Genomic DNA, 22,394 nt, shown 5'->3' with positions numbered 1-22,394 from the left:
CAGCCGCGCGGTTCCGGACTGAGCGCCTAGAACCGCGAGACCACCGCGGCTGGCTACGTTTTCTATTGTCTTTGGTGTCAACTGCATAGGTGTCTGCTGTGAAGCTTTACTGTCTGATGCTATTTGATTTCCCCAAGAAACTGTCATCACAAGTGGAATAAACAGCTGGAAACTAAAGTGAACATCACCAAAGATGTCTATATGTGAACAGCCATTTGACGATGAACCTGTCAGTTTGAAACTGTTAATGGAGCAATTTTTATGGAAATAAACAGCAGCTGGTTATTGTTTCCTTCTTTGCAAGAATCAAACTGTATTTTGTACACAATCAGGATCTCAGTTTTTGACACAATGGCATGTTTCCTCGAGTTCAATCACCTAGATATGTGATCTGCCAGCACTTGCGGCAATGTCATCTGCTCCAGGGAGGCATTGGCTGTCCCAGTAGTCAACAGAGATCTTGTTTGCTTCAGGGAATTGGGAAATGGTGTAAATGTCATATTGTACAATTTTGCAAGGGCTGCCTTTGCTGCCGCAGCCTTCCCAAGTTTTTTGCTTGGACCTGTTGAAAATGGGGAGAAAATATAAGACATCATCAAGTCAAATTATGTTAAATATTTACCCAAATTAATACAGAATATACAAACCCGTTCCCTCAAATCGTTCACCATCAATATTAACGACCATTGTAAACTTAGCATACTGTTCACCACTCTCTGAAACACATTCAAATTTAATGCCTGATCGGAGTTCATTCAGCAACATTACTGGGCTCTTATCACAAGGAATAGGAGGTAAATTTCGTCGTATTATAGCCTGAGAAGGGGATTTTGGAGGAATACAACCATTCTGTGCTTTTTCTAAATGCTCATTTGATAATTTATCCGGACCGCCACAATTCCCAGGTGAAGCACTTCCTTCCACGGGATGGAATGTATTAAACAAAGATAGTTCAGTTTCCATAACATCACTTGTATAATCAAATTCAGAAATATGCATGTTCATTGCCTGTTGAGCTTCTGGAGCATTTTTGAACTGTACAAATGAACGAAGAGCAGCTTCTGCAGCAGCATGTTTTGCCAATTTTTTTGATCGGCCTTGACCTTGAAAACTTTGACCATTAACCTGAAAGCACATAAAATGAACTATGTTTAGCAAATAATGATGTTATTACTAATTATATATGGCTTAAATAGTATTCTAAAAGTAATTTGTTAAAATACATTTTCATTTCATGGTTCTACAAAGAATGACTGAATTCTTGAATTTAAAGATAAGGATATAATTTATAAAATACTTAAAAACCGTGAAAAATAGATGTCGTTTCATGAAATTGCTAACTGTGTCTCACTATGGACAATATTACTTACATACACAGTAAATATACCTGAAGATATCTCAGGCAGATACCCCAAACTTTATTAAGATATATATCACACACATTCTTTTAGTAAACTCTGCAGAATAAGAAAAATGTCCCATACCTTTAATGTAAAAGGTGTTTGGCAAGATCTAAATTTTAGTACTGTATGTGTGACCGATTGTGTTGAACATGGGCATTTCAAATTACTTCAATTGCACTTATCTGACTTTATTTAATCATTTACTTTTCTTGGCACCAATAGGGTCTTCAGGCCCTCTCTTACCAATGATCCTTAAATTTAATTTACAGTGAGACAGACACACATGATATGAGAGTTTTTAACAACAACAAAATTAAATAATACAATAAAAGACCTTGCAGTCACCAACCTCCATGTAATTAAAATTTCAAACTGATGATGAAGCAACCACCAGCCAAAGAGAAATAATGAGTGTTATGAATATAGAGACAAGCCAAATGTTATTCAGAGAAAGCTGCTAAAAAAATGAAGAAGCAGCAAAACAATCTTTCTAGCTAAGAAGAAAACACACCCTTGGCAGAATGACAACTGAAGACACCCTAAGAAAACATTTGCCGATCGTAAGAAATAGAACTCCATCAAAGAGAATTTTGGAGAATTCAAGATCCAAAGCAAAAGAACAGACAAGACGTTCAGAAGCACCAAATAAAAATTTGATAAACATCAACTGTAGAAAATGGAACATAGCCTTAAGAAGAATATCATCAGATATTTCTATCAATTTTTCAAGTCAAAGCTTCCAGGCTATTTATCACTGAACATGTTTCATGAACATGTTGTGGGAAATTATATTTTGAACAACAAACAGAATCGAAACAATCTGGCCAAATATTTCAAAGCCCTACTCAACTGTGAATCTTCATAGAATAACCAGGTTTTCCAGGAGTCACTACTTAAATTTCCTCATTCAAACCCACCAGATAAGACAGAAATTAAGATCATAAAAATAACAAATTATCTGGCAAGAAATCAGTCGTTCTCAAATATTCTGGGGACAAAGTATCAGAACAGTTGGAGAGACTGTTTTAATAGATCTGGCACAAAGAAAAGATCCCAGGTGCCTGGACAGATGCAGTCATTCACTTGTTACAAAAGAAATGGGTCAAAACTAATGCCAACAACTACAGAAGTGTATCACTTCTTCCAGTCAAATGCAAGGTACTCTCCAAAGCACTACAGAATAGAATAGTGTGCCACACAGTTCAGCAACAATAAGATTGCCACACAGGATTAAGGAAAGGACAGTCAATGTGCAGAACATATCTCCAACATTAAGACACATCTTGATCAAAACCAAACTGCTAAGAATCAGTAAGAATGTGATCATAACATTGGTTGATTTTAAGAAAGCATATAACTATCGACACACACATTTGGAATAGATGCCAAGACAAGAGTGCTTATACAACAAACATTAGAAAACATACAAAGAGAAGTTAAATTATTAGGTTACAATCTGAACAAACAAAAATCAAAACAGAAGAAAGAGAAGGAGACAGCCTCTCGCCAGTTGTGTCTGACTGTGCACTGGAGAAAACAATCCCAGAATGCAGACAAGAATGAGTTGAGAAAATGTCCCAAACAGAATCAATTAAGGCCATTAAAAGAAAGGCCTTCAATTTAAATGACTTGCTTTTGCAGAGTATTCTAGCATTTTTTGCAATTAATCTGGACATTGAATGTGAAAAAGAGAGATATTAAAAATTTAGTTCGAACAGAGGAATACATTAAAATAGATGCAAAGAATTCAACATGAACAATTAAGATCATGTATGGTAACATCAATGAAGTTCAAGTAACTATGCAAGATTCTCATCCTAACTTCAATGAGAACCCAGAGATCAAAAATGGGTCCAAAAAGATGGAGACAGCTTTCAAGGTACGACAGAAAAACTTACATATTTATAGAATAAAAGATCCTTCAGTTGCCAGTAATTTGTTAATTTATAACAAGACCAGTGCGAAGCATAAAGCTGCATCTTGGGAAGCCATCAAATAATCATGGGAACATAAATGTGTGGTGGTCGGGCCAGTCAGTCATGGTGTGTCACACCAACATCAAACAAACACATGGGAGCATAGGACCAGCAACCACAGTGCCTGCTTGGACAGTATGCCACACATTTACGTTCCTGTGATTATCGGTAGCACCTGAAGATGAAGCTGTGTGCTTTGAAACCAGCCACGTAATAAATTATGAAATTACTGGGAACTGAAGCAGATTATTATTCTACAAACATGTTCCTCAGTTGCAAACGTTCACCTGATCAAATGTTTAAAAAACTACAAATCCAAACCCTTATCTTCACATGAAATTCAAATACTACAATATCGTAGTTAAACCTCAATGTTTATATAAAGTAAGGACATTTGCCAGAAATAGGGACTCTCAGCAATAGCAGGAAAAACAGAGGAAATTTCTTTGGAAGGTTCTCGAGTAAAAAAAAGTAACAGCGGGTAGTTTACATTTTGTTGCATTAATACCTTCCCTAGCAGGCTTCACAAACTGTGGCCAGGTAGGTCAGCATGTTGCCCACAAAATCCTGCTACCACAGCAAGAATCCTGTTGAACCGGCATGGTGCACATCATCATTCTGTCGCTACAGAGAGAGAGGTTACCACATGCAGTGCTTCATGGATGTCCAGCAAGATGTTGCATACTCATGTTTTAACTGTCCTTCAAGCACTTTCCATAGATGATCACAACAGCAGGATATGAACACCCAACCACCTTTGCTATATCCCAGATGCTCGTTCCCAGGTGCCGGGCCATATCAAGCGGCCTTGTTAGAGTTTTACATGTCCGTGGATTTCCCAATTTACGGACCAATCATCACTACAGACTATTCATCCTAGAACAATCCCAATTTAAACATTATGCTGCAAATTGTTCGGTGTTTGCTACTACCTCATTGGATTTTATTTCCCATGGAGCTTCGGTGCCAGGTACAATAATAACCTTACGTTTTATGCAGCATTGTAACTTGCCTTTCCTACTCGGAGAAGATAACCAAACGCGCAATGTTTTACTGGAACATTCAAACAGTAGAGCAAGTCCATCAAGACTGCAGTGATGTGAACAACTGCAGGTGATTCTGTGGAAGCTTATTTGTTTCTGTTTGACATTATACAACTGAATGTTAATAAGGTTTCATTTAATCTGCTGACCAACTCCTTATTTTAACAATTCTGTATTGGTATTTGAAATGCTGGAAAAATGAAATTATTGGCATCAAAAGTTATAAAATAAAACATTCGAAAGCAGATAAGACCAAAAAATTGCACCTTCAAATAATCAATAAAACTGACAAACAGCAGACAAATAATAAAACTTGAAAATTTCACTTAAATTTTAAAAGGGATGAATTAATATACAATAATACTCTGTCAATACGATTTTTAAGGAACCAGGCGAAAACATATTTAGGTTGGAGAAAGAGCATTAAAAATATTTGTGTAAAAAAAAATTAGATCTATCAGTTTTACACCACTTTTTAGCAGTGTTCCTCCTCTTCTATGTTTCACAAAAGAACACGATGCAGTTTCAGCCTTTTCACTGTCCACGTTGGAAACATAAATAAGTGAGAAGCACCATAATGACTGCTTGCACGATTGCTGAGAAGCGGGGAGAGGTGGTCGGGGGGGCGGCGGCGGCACAGCACTGTGGTGGACAACTTCCCACCATTTTCTTCAGTACTAACAATAGGAGAGGTTATTTGCTTGCTCCTTCCCCTCCAGATGTTTCTTCAGAATGACACATAAAACTTAACTGAATGCTCCTACACAGGAAGTTCACCACTTACAAACTGAGGAATGGTGAGCAGTGTATTGCCACATACAAAGGTTGATCTCCTGCTGAAAACTGCAAATTGAGAGAGTATTCACAAACCCATGTGACATGTACTGATCAGAACTAACTACAGCTTCATGCATGTAATTGTCCAGAAAAAGTAACTGTACACAGATTTGCAAAAGAAATACATAATGTAAATATTTAATACACTATGCAACAAAACCACTACTGTCTGCTGATGCTTTAGAACATCTTAAAAGTAATGAAACACAAAAAATCTAATACATAATTAGGGTCTACTTCCACTGGCACAAAACACTTGTGAATGTGTGCTACGACCACTGATGAATCACCACGCATGTGTTTGTTTACATCAGAATCGTTCATATGCTGAACACAGTATAAAACGACAGCCAATTCATCTCTATTCCATCTATACCCTTTACTAACTGTGTTGTATGGCTGCAACATCATGAAGTGGAATTAAAACTAATGGTGGGCAATGATCATACAGTTTCGACTCATCAGTGTATAAATTCATGTGAGCGCACAACTCAAAAAAACTAGAATTCTGCATATCTTTTGTTATTGGCAGCTGATGCGAGCATACTGACAGAAAAAAATTGTGACACCAAAAAGTAATTAATGTAATGAAATTTCAGGAGTACATCCATTTAGGTAACACCATACAAGTGATTAACAGGATCACTAGTTAATGTAAGCACGAGATAAATCATCGCAAATGTGAAATGCTGGTACATTAACAATTGGTGCAACTGCTGTAATGTTGAATGCAAGCATGCATGTATTGTGTCGTACAGGTGCCGGATGTCAGTTTTTGCAATGGAGTTCCTTGCCTACTGCATTTCGTTGTCAATATAGAGACGGGCAATGCTGTTTGTGGATGGTGCAGGAGTTGATGTCTGAAGATGTCCCATATGTGCTCAATTACGGACAGACACGATCGTGCAGGCCAAGCCAACATGTCAACACTTTACAGAGCATGTCGAGTTAGAACAGTGGTACGTGGGTGAGCTTTGCCCTGTTGGGGAATACCACCTGGAATGCTATTCACGAATGGCACCACGACAGGTCAATTCCACCAGGCTGAAGTACAAATTTACAGTCAAATTTACAGACCACAACTCCTGGTCTACGACCAGTGTGTGAAGCACGCAGACTGGCTGGTTGCAGGCCCACAGCTGGCCTCCTCCTAACCAACACACAGTCATCACTGGCACCGAGACAAACCAGCTTTCGTCAGTGAACACAACAGACCTTCACCCTGGCTTCCATTGAAGTCTCGCTTGACACCACAAATGGTAGTGGTTTGGGGTCTATCGAATGCACGCTAAAGGGCATACAGTTCAAAGCCGTCCTCGAAGTGACGCACTTTACCAATATATTGTGTCACTGTGGTGGTAAGTGCTGCTCAAATGTTTGCTGCAGGTGCAGTAAGATGTGCCAAAGCTATATGCCCAACACAATGGTCTTCCCTCTTGGTCACGCCAGTCTTTTTGCAACTGTACATTCTCATGACAACCGCTGCCAGCAATCATGTACAGTGACCACATTCGAGATAAGTCTTTCTGCAATATTGCAGTAGGAACATCCAGTTTCTCATAGCCCTATTACACGGCCTTGTTCAAACTCTGTGAAGACTGATAATGGCGTCACCTTACAGGGATTCTTAACTAACATCAACTCACCACGTCCTATCTTAATGGTAACTAACACTCGTGACCATTACAGCATACATATTTAAAGCATATATGATTTGTATCCTCATAGTGGTGCTACTAGCACCACTCTCGTGTAACTGGTGAGAAATCTGAATGGACATCAGCTCTCACAAGTAGAAATATGCCAACCAACCTTTCTTAAGATGCTAAGCCCCTTCTCGGGGTTGTGATTTTTTTTTTCCCATCATTATAATACCATAGATTTCTAATCTGACCAAACATATACATCTATCTTGCCTGCTCAATTAGATGTGGTTGACCCCTGGTGAGGTGAAATCTGAGGAAGTCCATCACTGACAGAATGTTCAGCTGGTGGAGGGAGTCTTACAACTTGTCAAAATGGGCAATTAATGATTTCAAGTTGGTGTGGATGTCAAAAAAAGGGTGGTCCACATGATTACCTGTGCAGCACGTACCTGCTGCAAAGAAAGGAGCCCAATGATTTTCATGCATAGCTTACACTTGAAATTTTTCAGCAGAGACTTCAGCTGTACTTGTCCACACTGCAGGTTTCAGTAAATGACAGAATGATTACAAGATACTTGTAAAGAGTGTGTTTTGGGCAATGCACAGTGTGGTGTCACCGCCAGACACCACACTTGCTAGGTGGTAGATTAAATCGGCCGCGGTCCATTTAGTACATGTCGGACCCGCGTGTCGCCACTGTGTGATCGCAGACCTAGCGCCACCACAAGGCAGGTCTCGTGATACGAACAAGCACTCGTCCCAGTTGTACGAAGACCTAGCTAGCGACTAGATGTACGAAGCCTTTCACTCTCATTAGCCGAGAGACAGAATAGCCTTCAGCTAAGTTAATGGCTACGAACTAGCAAGGCGCCATTAGCCTTACAGTGATTGTAATTAAAGTCTCCTGTGTATAGTCAAGAGCGATGTACCACAATGATTTATTAAAGATAAGTATTAATCCAGCTACGTACTTTTCTTCACAGCATTAATTACGTAGCCTGTTCCAGTACTTGACGCCCGTTGGCGTGTGTGTGTACGCGTGCCTTTCTTTCGGCTACCCGTCACTGTGGACTGGCTGCCTTGTCAGTCCACTTCACACAGAAACAAACTGCTAAAAATCTGTTTTACACCATCTGTATGTATGCCAACATGTTTGGTCTTAGTTGCTATGAGCACATGGAATGAATGAATGAATAAGCCAAATTGAACTACAAATTAATTTTAGTGTCAAATAAAAACAAAACAAGTGACACTAAAGGCTCTCTGTTAGAAAGGGTACATTTGTAAAATAAAAATCTGATGTTGGTTGACATTCAATATTGTGCTGCTCAAATTTCAACCGCATTCATTGTACAGGGTAGGGCAAAAGTCACTAGACAGTTGGTTGAAAGAAAACAAAAGCAACTGTGAGGTGTAGGAAGTTTAAACCCGTTACATTGTTATTACCAAATGGTGATATTTACACCTTGCAATGACAAACAAAACACACACAATAATCAAACTCATGAACTGTTGAAAGCGTGATCTGAGAGACATGTTTACAGCTGTAGTTTTCTGAATTGTCACGATGTTAACGAAGGAAGAAAGAAATGTTGTGTTAAAAGCATTTTATAAAAGTGGTACTACCACAGTTGTTTATGAATTGGGAAGATACTTTAGATCAAAACTACTATCTAGACAAACAATGTACAGCATACGAAACACATTTGAAGAACATGGATTTGTTATGGATGCACCAAAGTCTGATCATCCAAGAACAGTCACGACTAAGGAAAATGAACTGCGAGTATGTTTAGCTGTGACCCACAGTCTGTCAAAATCAACCAGACGATTAGCAGCTGAGCTGGATTTATAACAAAGTTCAGTACAAAGAATGTTACACAAACAGAAGTCTGAAGTTTACATTCCATGTTTATGGTATGAACTGCTTGTAGATGATCCAGACTGACGTCTTCAATTTTGTGAACTGATGCTTGACCAACTGAAACACGGTCCTAACCTATTCAATAAAATTGTGGTCTGACAGGGCCAATTTTAAGTTAAGTGGACAAGTTAATAGACATAACTGCATTTACTGGTAAACTGACAGTCAAAATATTTTGTTAGCAGAACCACTATAACAACCTGGTGAGAGGTTTTTTATTTTTTTTTTGGAGGGGGGGGGAGGGGGCAATATCACCATTTGGCATACTTGGACCATATTTTTTTGAAAACAGTGACAGGAGATAACTATTTGGATATGCTTCAGAATTACATGGTACCATGACTTATGATGTGAGCTGAAAACTTCCTAGAAATTTAGTTTCACCATAATGGTTTTCTACCACATTATGCCACTGCCATTCAGGATTATTTAAATAAAACTTTCTGAAGAAAAATGATTGGTTGAAGGGCAGATATTGACATGTCTCCACAGTCACCAGATATCACACCCATGGATTTTTTTCCTATGGGACTCTGTTTGTACTCAAAAGCCTCAGACAATTGCTGAACTAAAAGATTACATTACTGAAGCATTTCACAATTTGGACAGAGAAACCACACTGTGCCATTGAGTATGTAACAGTGTTACAAAAAGCTTCAAAGATGTATTAATGATGATAGAAAACAGTTTGAACATAAAAAATAATGGTTAAGTATTGTTTGTATTTGTAATGAAACATCAATTCAATATTTTGTTTCAATCAGTGCCCAGCGTTCAGCGACTTCTGCACCTGCTGTCCAAAAGGTGGCAAAGACACTGTTGCTCAAGCCTGTCCAAATGCTCAACAGCAACCCTCCAAGCATCATACAGAGTGTGAGGAGGGACTCGAGTTTCAACAGCTTCCCAGCATGTGCAACCAGGTTCATTTCAGCAAACAATGTACGCAAGTTGCATACGTTGTGCTGTGCATTTACTGATATGTTTACTGTAGGGTTGGATACGATGTTGGAGTACAATGTCCTGACACATCACAGCTCTCACTTTACAGTTGATAGTGATGACAGGAGTCAGTAACTGGTGTTATTAAATGAGGATGCCTATTACAAGTCATATCAATGTTTGCCTCAAGACAACTGTTCAATGTTCAAATGACATCACTGTGGTGTAGGAACGCAGCTTCCAGTGCTGACAACCCTTCTTGCTACAAAGTCAAGATGGACAACCAGTCAAAGTTTTGAGTCATGTTACCACACTTCACAATGAAAACAAGTACTGATGTCCTACCCACAAATGGAGGTGCGCGCGCGCACGCACACGCAGAGCGAGAGTGAGAGAGACCGGGGGTGTACCAAATATATTGAACAGAAGTCAACTTAAAATTCATCATTTGACTTGGATATAATTTGCAATGAAATGTAAATAGAATACAATAACAAGTAAAATAAAAACAGTCTAATTACAAGGGTAGATCAGAGACGGTAATTAATATATATGATTAATTCTAACTAGGAAGACATACTGATATACATATAAATAAATTAATAACCAATTAATGTCTTGCAACTCAGTAATGTACATAACTCATTTGTTTCTTACTTTCACTGCTTTGAAACGATCTTGCCACAATTTTGGAAGATGAATAGGTATCTTCCTGTAGCTCTTTTTAAGTGCCATTATATTGGTAGTGTTGCGCCAAACGAAGAAATGCTGAAGCAGTGTTTTGGTACAACTGCTATACATCTAGTGGTACTGTTCCGGTGATTACTAGACTTTATGTGCACTCATGGAAGAAAACAGATCTTGCTTAGTTTTAGTCAAGTAGGAGAAAGGAGTTGCTATGGCCTGTTGAAGGTAATCTCCCAACATATGCCTGTAATTACTTATGAGAACAATGGACTTAAACGAAGACAGCTGAACCCTATTCCTCCAACAACTGGTCCACTGTCAACACCTGTACCAACGATGACCGAGTGGCACATTCTCAGAATAGCACTAAAAAAACAAGACTTATCTAAATGTTACCTGCCTGCTGTTTAATAATACAATACAGTAAAGATCAATTCATATAAATACCTGAACTTGTACTGTAAAAGTAGGTGCATGAACAGGACCACTCATATTTACTGTAGTATAAACCAATCCTGGCCGTAATTCATTCAAAGCACATACTGCATTTTTTGGCTGAGATACTGCAACAGTCTTTTTCCTTTTCTTCTTAGCAGGTGAGGCTGCTCAGAAAAAAATTAAAATTGTTACCATACAAACCAAATTGCTGAAAGTAACAAAGTTTGGAAAACTTGAGAATATATCTAAAAACAAAGATGACGTGACTTACGAAATGAAAGTGTTGGCAGGTTGACAGACACACAAACAAACACAAACCTACACACAAAATTCAAGCTTTCGCAACAAACTGTTGCCTCATCAGGAAAGAGGGAAGGAGAGGGAAAGACGAAAGGATGTGGGTTTTAAGGGAGAGGGTAAGGAGTCATTCCAATCCCGGGAGCGGAAAGACTTACCTTAGGGGGAAAAAAGGACAGGTTTACACTCGCACACACACACATATCCATCCACACATACACAGACACAAGCAGACATATTTAAAGACAAAGAGTTTGGGCAGAGATGTCAGTCGAGGCAGAAGTGCAGAGGCAAAGATGTTGTTGAATGACAGGTGAGGTATGAGTGGCGGCAACTTGAAATTAGCGGAGATTGAGGCCTGGTGGATAATGGGAAGAGAGGATATATTGAAGAGCAAGTTCCCATCTCCGGAGTTCGGATAGGTTGGTGTTAGTGGGAAGTATCCAGATAACCCAGACGGTGTAACACTGTGCCAAGATGTGCTGGCCGTGCACCAAGGCATGTTTAGCCACAGGGTGATCCTCATTACCAACAAACACTGTCTGCCTGTGTCCATTCATGCGAATGGACAGTTTGTTGCTGGTCATTCCCACATAGAATGCGTCACAGTGTAGGCAGGTCAGTTGGTAGATCACGTGGGTGCTTTCACACGTGGCTCCGCCTTTGATCGTGTACACCTTCCGGGTTACAGGACTGGAGTAGGTGGTGGTGGGAGGGTGCATGGGACAGGTTTTACACCGGGGGCGGTTACAAGGGTAGGAGCCAGAGGGTAGGGAAGGTGGTTTGGGGATTTCATAGGGATGAACTAAGAGGTTACGAAGGTTAGGTGGACGGCCCTTCATGAAATCTTCCCCACTCCACCAAGAGTGTCTTTCCGCATATATATATATATATGCAGTAAAGCTGCAGGCAGCAGGTATGCAAACAGAAGTAATGTTCACAACAATGTCAGCTATGATCTAAAACAACAGTTTGTTGTGTTTTTCATGAAAACACATTTCCAATGAACAGCAACTATTTATATGTGTAAAACCATGGGAACAGAATATAGGTTTCGTCAAACGCTACTGATGACGAAAGTATCTGGCAGTTTATGTAAGCCGACTACATTTTAACACTGAACAGCCTTGTATTCCATAGCCATTATTTGAATAGCATCAAATAGTTATCATCTTACACATGTTAATTACCTGATAACTAATAAAAAGAAGGTACTTTTGTTACTTGTTCCTGACAAGACCCCAATGTATCCAACAACTACTCACCATCAGGGAATTCCTCAGGTAATTCTCGTTTGATCCCACTGGCTGGGTGAAGAACCTAGTGCAGAAATTTGGTATACTCGTTATAGAGCTAATTAAAACATCAGTATTGAACAAAAATTAATACTTCATACAAACAACAATTAAAAGCGATGCAGTTAGATTTACTAAAGTTCCATTCTGGAATACACTCCTGGAAATTGAAATAAGAACACCGTGAATTCATTGTCCCAGGAAGGGGAAACTTTATTGACACATTCCTGGGGTCAGATACATCACATGATCACACTGACAGAACCACAGGCACATAGACACAGGCAACAGAGCATGCACAATGTCGGCACTAGTACAGTGTATATCCACCTTTCGCAGCAATGCAGGCTGCTATTCTCCCTTGGAGACGATCGTAGAGATGCTGGATGTAGTCCTGTGGAACGGCTTGCCATGCCATTTCCACCTGGCGCCTCAGTTGGACCAGCGTTCGTGCTGGACGTGCAGACCGCGTGAGACGACGCTTCATCCAGTCCCAAACATGCTCAATGGGGGACAGATCCGGAGATCTTGCTGGCCAGGGTTGTTGACTTACACCTTCTAGAGCACGTTGGGTGACACGGGATAAATGCGGACGTGCATTGTCCTGTTGGAACAGCAAGTTCCCTTGCCGGTCTAGGAATGGTAGAACGATGGGTACGATGATGGTTTGGATGTACCGTGCACTATTCAGTGTCCCCTTGACGATCACCAGTGGTGTACGGCCAGTGTAGGAGATCGCTCCCCACACCATGATGCCGGGTGTTGGCCCTGTGTGCCTCGGTCGTATGCAGTCCTGATTGTGGCGCTCACCTGTACGGCGCCAAACACGCATACGACCATCATTGGCACCAAGGCAGAAGTGACTCTCATCGCTGAAGACGACACGTCTCCATTCGTCCCTCCATTCACGCCTGTCGCGACACCACTGGAGGCGGGCTGCACGATGTTGGGGCGTGAGCGGAAGACGGCCTAACGGTGTGCGGGACCGTAGCCCAGCTTCATGGAGACGGTTGCGAATGGTCCTCGCCGATACCCCAGGAGCAACAGTGTCCCTAATTTGCTGGGAAGTGGCGGTGCGGTCCCCTACGGCACTGCGTAGGATCCTACGGTCTTGGCGTGCATCCGTGCGTCGCTGCGGTCCGGTCCCAGGTCGACGGGCACGTGCACCTTCCGCCGACCACTGGCGACAACATCGATCCCGCATGCCCACTATACGCCCTCGCTCAAAGTCCGTCAACTGCACATACGGTTCACGTCCACACTGTCGCGGCATGCTACCAGTGTTAAAGACTGCGATGAAGCTCCGTATGCCACGTCAAACTGGCTGACACTGACGGCGGCGGTGCACAAATGCTGCGCAGCTAGCGCCATTCGACGGCCAACACCGCGGTTCCTGGTGTGTCCGCTGTGCCGTGCGTGTGATCATTGCTTGTACAGCCCTCTCGCAGTGTCCGGAGCAAGTATGGTGGGTCTGACACACCGGTGTCAATGTGTTCTTTTTTCCATTTCCAGGAGTGTATTTTTGAAGTATATTTCTTTTGGATACAGCAACCAAAGACAGTGAAAGTACTCAAATACACTATGTGATCAAAAATATCCGGACACCCTCAATAACATACGTTTTTCATATTAGGTGCATTGTGCTACCACCTACTGCCAGGTACTCCATATCAGCAGCCTCAGTAGTCATTAGACATCGTGAGAGAGCAGAATGGAGCGCTCTATGGAACTCATGGTCTTCAAACGTGGTCAGGTGATTGTATGCGAGATTTCCAAACTAGCAAACATCCCTAGGTCCACTGTTTTCGATGTGATAGTGAATTGGAAATGTGAAGGGACACATACAGCACAAAAGCATACAGGCCGACCTCATCTGTTGACTGACAAGAGACAGCCTACAGTCGAAGAGGGTCATAATGTGTAATAGGCAGACATGTATCCAGACCATCACACAGGAATTACGAACTGCATCAGGATCCACTGGAAGTACTATGACAGTTAGGCAGGAGGTGAGAAAACTTGGATTTCATGGTCATGCGTCTGCTCATAAGCCACACATCACGCCGGTAAATGCCAAATGATGCCTCGCTTGGTTTTTAGGAGTGTAAACATTGTATGACTGAACAGTAGAAAAACGTTGTGGGGAGTGACGAATCACGGTACACAATGTGGCTATCCGGTGGCAGGGTGTGGGTCTGGTGAATGCCCGGTAAACGTCATCTCCCAGTGTACGTAGTGCCAAAAGTAAAATTCGCAGGAGGCGGTGTTACGGTGTGGTCGTGTTTTTCATGGAGGATGCTTGCACCTCTTGTTGTTTTGCGTGGCACTATCACAGCACAGTCCTACATTGATGTTTTAAGCACCTTCTTGCTTCCCACTGTTGAAGAGCAATTTGGGGATGGCGATTGCATCTTTCAACATGATCGAGCACCTGTTCACAATGCACGACCTGTGGCTGAGTGGTTACATGACAATTACATCCCTGTAATGGACTGGCCCGCATAGAGTCCTGACCTCAATCCTATCAGACACTTTTGGGATGTTTTGGAACACCAACTTTATGCCAGGCCTCACAAACCAACATTGATACCTCTCCTCAGTGCAGCACTCCATGACGAATGGGCTGCAACTCCCCAACAAACCTTCCAGCCCTGATTGAATGTATGCCCGCAAGTGTGCAAGCTGTCATCAAGGCTAAGGGTGGGCCAACACCATATTGAATTCCAGCATTACCGACGGAGGGCACCACAAACTTTTAAGCCATTTTCAGCCAGGTGTCCAGATACTTTTGATCACATAGTGTAGCTCAGTTCGTATGTGCATTGCACTTGAAAGCCAACAGAGAAAGTTTTGCATCACAGTGGGGCACAGCTTCAATCTATAAGAAATTTTTGTGTAAATATGTATATGCAAATGCAGAATGGCATATTCAAACCAGAAACAAACAACCTTCACACCGTGGTTACTCCATTCCCTGCTTAATTCTTTCTTCTGGGAGTGTTCATCCAACAATTAATGCAAGGGAGTCACCTTGGTGTTTTAATACTGTGATAGCTTTATTTTCATTTATGGTACAGGAAGGGTGGTGGTGGTGGTGGTGGTGGTGGTGGTGGTGGTGGTAGTAGTAGTAGTAGTAGTAGTAGTAGCAAAGGAGGTATGTAAACTACATAGAGTGGCTATGTGTGAGGTAACAGAGCTCCCAGGGGCAGCAAAAAGCAACACCAGCCGCCATTTTTTGGAACATCTACATGTCAGTATATTTACATTTGGTGTATAGTACTGGTGTTAGAAAATCACTGCTTTCTGGTTGTAATTTGTTTTAAAAGTCTTATTGACCGATTTCGTATCATGTCCAGTGTATGTGCAGCGTACAATTGTGCTAATAGAAGTGATAAAACAACTGGAATTTCATATATCAGGTGAGTATCTAAAGGTGTGTTGTACTTAGCATCTTGTGCATCATTTTCGTGTTTAAGATGCATACAAAATGTAAATAAGCTACTGTATACACGTCTCTTTATTTTTAGATTTCCTCTGAAAAAGAAATAGTTGTCAAGTCGGTGGGTAGCCAATATGAGGCGAGATAAGTGGCAGCCAACTCAATATAGCTACATATGCTCGTTTCACTTTGAAGATAGATACATGTACAGTACAAACGAGAAAATGTTACTTCTGGCAAACGCAGTACTGACAGTATTTGAGTTTCCTGACCGTCTGCAGAAAACAACTATAGTAGAGAGACAACCAAGAAACGGCCTGTCAGTGAAGAATCAGCTTCCTTATCAAATGAACCAGGTAAAATAGTTTTCTGGTATTTATTTGTTATATGGGTTATGTGTGAATTTTGCTATTAATCAATGTATGTTTAAAGAAAAATAAAGCTTAATGATAATACTTCATTTCTGTAGGTGAAAGAGTGAATCAGAATGATCATACGGATCATTCTTATTGTTTGCCTAGCCCCAAAAAATTGAAACAGAATTATGAGGCACTACAGAAAAGAACCGAGAAGCTGAGGAAGCAAGCAAAACATGCAAGAAAGAAATAAGAAACAAATTGCGACATGTAAAACAGTGGTTGCAGGCCTAAATAAGAGACTTCAAGACTGTGCTTCTGAAGTGATAGGAAGTGACAAAAATAGTGATATTCTGAAGCAAATTTTGCAATGCAAAACAAATGTTCAATTCCTGAATATCCTAAACAAATAAGACAGTTTGCCCTTACACTCAATTTTTACTCCTCCGAAGCTTATAATTAATTGAGGAAGTTTGTTAAATTAGCCCATCCTCGAACACTCTACAGGTGGGCAACTACAGTAAATGGCTGTCCTGGATTCACAGAAGAAAGCTTTAAAAATTAGCAGATGAGGTTCAAAGTAGTTCAGGACCTATTTTAGCTGCACGTATGTTCGATGAGGTGGCTATTAAATAAGACTTAATATGGTATGGTAATAAGTTCTGGGGTTATGTTGACTTAGGGTAAGGATATGAGGAAAGTGATGATAGCCAAATAGCAAAAGAGGCACTAGTTTTATGGTCACTGGGATTAACAGGAGTTGGAAAATTCCTGTTGGCTATTGCTTTCTTAATGGTTTAGCAGCAAGTGTGAAACTTAATTTACTGCAGCAGTGCCTCTGTAATTGGAGGAAACAGGAGTGTGTATAGTTGGTGTGGTTTGTGATGGTGGTGCAGCTAACAGGTGTGTTATGGACAAATTAGGAATTAAGGTAGGTGTAATTGACTCCCAATGCTGGTTTCTTCATCCCTTAAATGATGACAAAAAAGTATTTTGTTTTTTTATGCTGCTCACATTAATGAGGAATACTTTATGTGGGGAAAAAAAATAATTACTAGATGGGGATGGTCAAGTAATTAAGTGGGAATATTTTAATAGGCTAGTTGAATTGCAAGAACAGTAAGGGTTGCATGTGGCAAATAAAATGAGGAGGCCACATATTCAATTTGAATCTCAGAAAATGACGGTAGCATTGGCTGCCCAGACTCTGAGTAATTGTGTTGCTGATGCAATGATTTTTTGCAGAGACTTACAGTTACCAGTTTTTCAATTGTGAGGGCACTGTTAAGTTCATAAAAATGCTTTTGATTTACTTAATTCATGCAACCTTATGAACAAAGGCACCAAAACACTGGTGTTTGAAGGTAATAAAACAACAGTCTATAAAATTATTGAAAAATCCATTCAGCATTTTATGAAATTGAATCATTGTAATGGTGATCTACTATATTTATCAAGTAGAAAAATGGGTGTTTCTGGAATGGTGATAGATCTCTTAAGCATAAAACAAGTGGCTGAAATGTATGTGTGAACTGAATCTCCAGTGCTTAAGTTTATTTTGACAAGGAGGATGAGCCAAGATCACTTAGAACAATTCTTCTCTAGCATTCGCAGAAGTTGGGGAAACAGGAATAATCCCAATGCCTTGCAGTTTACATCAGCATACAGAAAGTGCTTAATAACACAAATAGAGCTCTCAAAAAATTCTATTAGCACTGGAGGAGATTTGGGGACTTTTTTGAACCAATATTAAATCCTGTAGAGAATTCACATGGTGTTGAGGAATTTGACCATGATTACTACATTCCAGAGTACGAAGCGTTAACTCTATATTCAGAAAGGGTTGTAGAGTACATTTCTGGAAGTGTTGTCAGGCAAGTTTGTAAAAAGGTTAAATGTGTAGGTTGCTTAAAAGTTCTCCTTCCTGCTTAAACAGAAGGGAAAACAGGTTTAATTGCAGTAAAAGATATCAACAATAGTTTGTATACTGCTCCTAAGGATGTAATCAAATTGCTGACAGTGGCAGAAAGGGTCTTCCGGAACTGTCAAAACTTAATTTGGAAGAAGAACTTTCCTTTGCAATTGTATGTGGAAGTGTTTAGAAAGTTGGGTGACAGGCCAAATTTATTTACTGACTTTGACCATCTAATGGTGTCGACTGAATTTGGAGAAGAGTCACATTACTCTTTTCTAGTCAAGATGCTATGAAAACAGTATTTTACTTCTAGGTTACACCACTTGTGCAAAACCAAATCAGTTGAAGAAAGGGGGAAACATATCAGACAAATGTATACAAAACTGATATTGTTTAAGGGGCAATGAAAGGTCTTGTGGTGTCTACTGCTCTTTTTTTGAACTGAAGAACTATTATATGTATGTCTGCTTGTGTCTGTGTATGTACGGATGGATATATATGTGTGTGTGTGGGGGGGGGGGGGGGGGGGGGGGAGGAGGAGGGGGGGGGGGGGGGGCGCGCGCGCGCGCGCGCGCGCTCGCTAGTGTATACCTGTCCTTTTTTCCCCCCTAAGGTAAGTCTTTCCGCTCCCGGGATTGGAATGACTCCTTACCCTCTCCCTTAAAACCGACATCCTTTCGTCTTTCCCTCTCCTTCCCTCTTTCCTGATGAAGCAACCGTTTGTTGCGAAAGCTTGAATTTTGTGTTTATGTTTGTGTGTCTATCGACCTGCCAGCGCTTTTATTTGGTAAGTCATCATGAGACATCAGTGTGTTAGGCAAGTTTGTAAAATACTTAAATGTGCAGGTTGTTTAAAAGTTCTCCTTTCTGCTCAAACTTACAGAAAAAAGCATTTTATTGCAATAAAAGAAACTGACAAACATTAATATGGAAGAACAATACTGTGCAATTTTATGTGGAAGTTTTCTGGAAGTTGGGTGACAGGCAGAATTTATTTACTGATTTTGACTATATAATGGTGTTAATTAGTGGGTGAGTCTTGTTGCTCTTTTGTGACCAAGATGCTGTCAAAACAGTGTTTTAAATTTAGCTTGCACCATTTGTGCAAAACCAGGTGGAGTACATTTCCAGAAGTGTTGTCAGGCAAGTTTGTAAAAGAAGTTAAATGTTTAGTTTTTTTAAAAGATCTTTCTGCTCAAACTGATGGAAAAACAGGTTTCATTGCAATAAAATACATCAAAAATAGTTTTTATACTGCTCCAAAGGGTGTATTCAAATTGTTAACATTGGCAGAAAGGGTTTTCGGAGACTGTCAAACCTTAATATGGAAGAAGAACTTCCTTCTGTAGTTGTGTGTGGAATTGTTCAGAATGTTGGGTGACAGGCCGAATTTATTTACTCTATTTTGACCATCTAATGGTGCCAGCTGAATCTGGAGAAGAGTCACATTACTATTTTCTAGTCAGGGTGCTGTTAAAATAGTATTTTAATTGTAGGTTACACCATTTGTGCAAAAACCAGGCCAATGGAAAAAAGAGGGAAACATATTCGACAAATATACACAAACTAATATTGCTTAAGGGACAATGAAAGGTCCTGGGCTGTCAATTGATCGTTTTTGGACCTACTGAACAATTTAAAATTGTTTTTGAACTAATCTATATTACATTGCATCGAACTGAACTGCAACATTTTGTAATAAACTTTTCAATTAATTGGCCGGCCGGTGTGGCCGTGCGGTTCTAGGCACTTCAGTCTGGAACCGCGTGACCGCTATGGTCGCAGGTTCGAATCCTGCCTCGGGCATGGATTTTTGTGATATCCTTAGGTTAGTAAGGTTTAAGTAGTTCTACGTTCTAGGGGACTGATGACCATAGTGCTCAGAGCCATTTGAACCATTTTTTTTTTTTTTTTTCAATTAATTGATGTCAGAAGTGTGTTTCATTTCTTTTAGCCTTCATATGTTTTACAGTAGAGAAATTAGAATGTCAGTGCAGATATCTTTTTTTTTTTTTTTTTTTTTTTTTACGCTATGTGTAGTAAACAATAACAACATTCAGTATTAGCAGACGACGTGTAGGCTGCACCTTGACGTTACAAGACATGGTGGCTCAGTTTTAAAGTTGCTTCCAAGATGGCGGTGCCATAGCCGGTGTATGTTGTTTATATAGGTCATTGGCAGCAGCAGAAGCAGCAGCAGCAGCAGCAGCTGCAGCAAATGTCATGCTAGGTTCTCATATGCAGTTAACTGAAACAAGTCTGCAGCCAGGAATGCTTTCAAGAGAGATGATGTCGGAAAGGGAGAAGCAAGTGGTCATCTGGTGCCAAGAATCTAACCTAATCAATAATACACATACAATATTGCAGGAGGTTAACAAATTTTAGATTCTGTGGCAAGAAACTAAGTTCTTGATGCAGGATGGCCAGATTATTGCTTCTAGGCATTCAATCAAATTGTTTTTGGTGCCCACGCAAAATAACCACCAATAAGTCCAACTACAAAATACCATAAAATATTTCAAACATGTAAATACACTAGCTGCAAATGACCCACATTGCACTGTTTTTATTTTCATTTGTTTTCTGTGAACATTCTGTATCACTCTAGAACATCATAAAAATGAACATTCAAAATAGGCTACTGTGAAAATGTTAGTATGCCACCATGCTAAGAATTACTTCTGAATGCTCAAAAATACTCCTACCAGTGAGGCCATACAGACCCAATTAATTTACATCAGATAAATCTGCAATATTTCAATGAAGCAACGTAAAAACACACAATCAGTTGTTCAGTGTAACAAAAACTATGTTTGAGAAACAAAAAAATTGAGATTGGGGTCATACATACCTCAGTAGTACTTAGAAGGGTACAACAGCTGATGGCATCTCGAGTTTGTTGTACGATACTTTTACTGGACCTTGCCGTTCCTTACCCTACCAGAAATAGCTTTATATGTGAAAAATACAAAGTTGTGCAATGACCTGGAGCCCACGGCACACAGTATAACCCTGTAACTTGCTCGGTAAGTTTTTTCAAGAGGACTGGAGAGTGCAAGGGCATACCACCTAAGAGAGGTTGTATTCAAACTAACCCTTGGGTTGTTAACAGATATAAATTGATTTATGGGGAAAGGTGGGTTTAATACAATGTAAAAGCCTGGGATGGTTTCAACCAAACTTCAAATAAATATGATTTGCTATCTGAAATGGGGAAAATTGGGATGTCTGTACCTACTTCAATCAAATTTAATATACAAATTACTGAGAAAGCACAAAATGTAAGATATACATAGCACTCACAGGAAGGGAATGACTGTTCGAAGGGTGTTATAATGTAAAAGTAAACTTTAAGTCTGCAATACCTGGAAGTAACCTCAACAAAACTTTGTGAACATATAGTGCACTATCCCCGAGGACAGAGGGTCACAGTTACAAGGTCACTAATATTACTGGTTACATTCTATGTGATGTTTAAGTTAACTAAATATAATAAGCAGACATTTGTAGACATTTACAAAATTTTCACTGAAATTAACAAAACTCTTACAGAACATCCTACAAAGAACTAAAAATGCAAGAATAACCCTCTCATGTCTTTGTACTTAAAAATCACGTTCATTGCCCTGCACCCCCCCCCCCTCCCCCATAACACACACACACACACACACACACACACACACACACACACACACACACACACACACACACACACACACAGAGAGAGAGAGAGAGAGAGAGAGAGAGAGAGAGAGAGAGAGAGAGAGAGAGAGAGGGAGGGAGGGATTTGAGGACAGAAACTTACATCTTTGTTCAATGTGTTCCCTTCAACAACAGCACTAGCTGTAAGAGCATTCTCTTCATGGAAGGTGTCATTGCCTGCAACACAAAAACGGAAAATCAGTTTACCTTTTGTTTAAATAACATGTAAGTTTTTTAAACAAAAAAATGTCCGTTAATTTTCAAAAATGTCAATTACTTTAAAAAAAGAGCAATCATATTTTTTCAGGAGATGAACCCTCCATACTTCTCACACTCTGAGGAACTTTATAATGTTGTTATAATAACAAAACTAACAGGAGTGTGCATTCACAGATATACAGGAAGTATAGTGCTGGTTTGTACATCATCTTAACTCATTGCCAGCATCAATTTATTTTTTAACATTTATCGTTAAACGGCTTACAGTCTGGTCAAGA

At 40.1% G+C, this 22,394-nt stretch overlaps 1 protein-coding gene across 3 annotated transcripts in view; it reads right to left on the bottom strand.

Annotated features, from left to right (window-relative positions):
• Positions 1 to 22,394, bottom strand: part of LOC126468814 (double-stranded RNA-specific editase 1-like) — a 157,343-nt gene that overhangs the window by 25,384 nt on the left and 109,565 nt on the right. For all 3 annotated transcript variants that reach the window (XM_050096581.1, XM_050096580.1, XM_050096582.1), the window contains exons 2-6: positions 22,001 to 22,074; positions 12,456 to 12,510; positions 10,903 to 11,057; positions 648 to 1,125; positions 379 to 562 (exon numbers count right to left, since the gene is read on the bottom strand). In XM_050096581.1, coding sequence (XP_049952538.1) covers positions 379 to 562; positions 648 to 1,125; positions 10,903 to 11,057; positions 12,456 to 12,510; positions 22,001 to 22,074 — 946 coding nt within the window. The remainder of the gene's footprint in view (positions 1 to 378; positions 563 to 647; positions 1,126 to 10,902; positions 11,058 to 12,455; positions 12,511 to 22,000; positions 22,075 to 22,394) is intronic.

The sequence above is a fragment of the Schistocerca serialis genome, chromosome 1 (assembly GCF_023864345.2).
Source record: "Schistocerca serialis cubense isolate TAMUIC-IGC-003099 chromosome 1, iqSchSeri2.2, whole genome shotgun sequence".
NCBI classification, from domain to species: domain Eukaryota; kingdom Metazoa; phylum Arthropoda; class Insecta; order Orthoptera; family Acrididae; genus Schistocerca; species Schistocerca serialis.
This window is presented reverse-complemented; position numbering and strand designations above follow the sequence as displayed.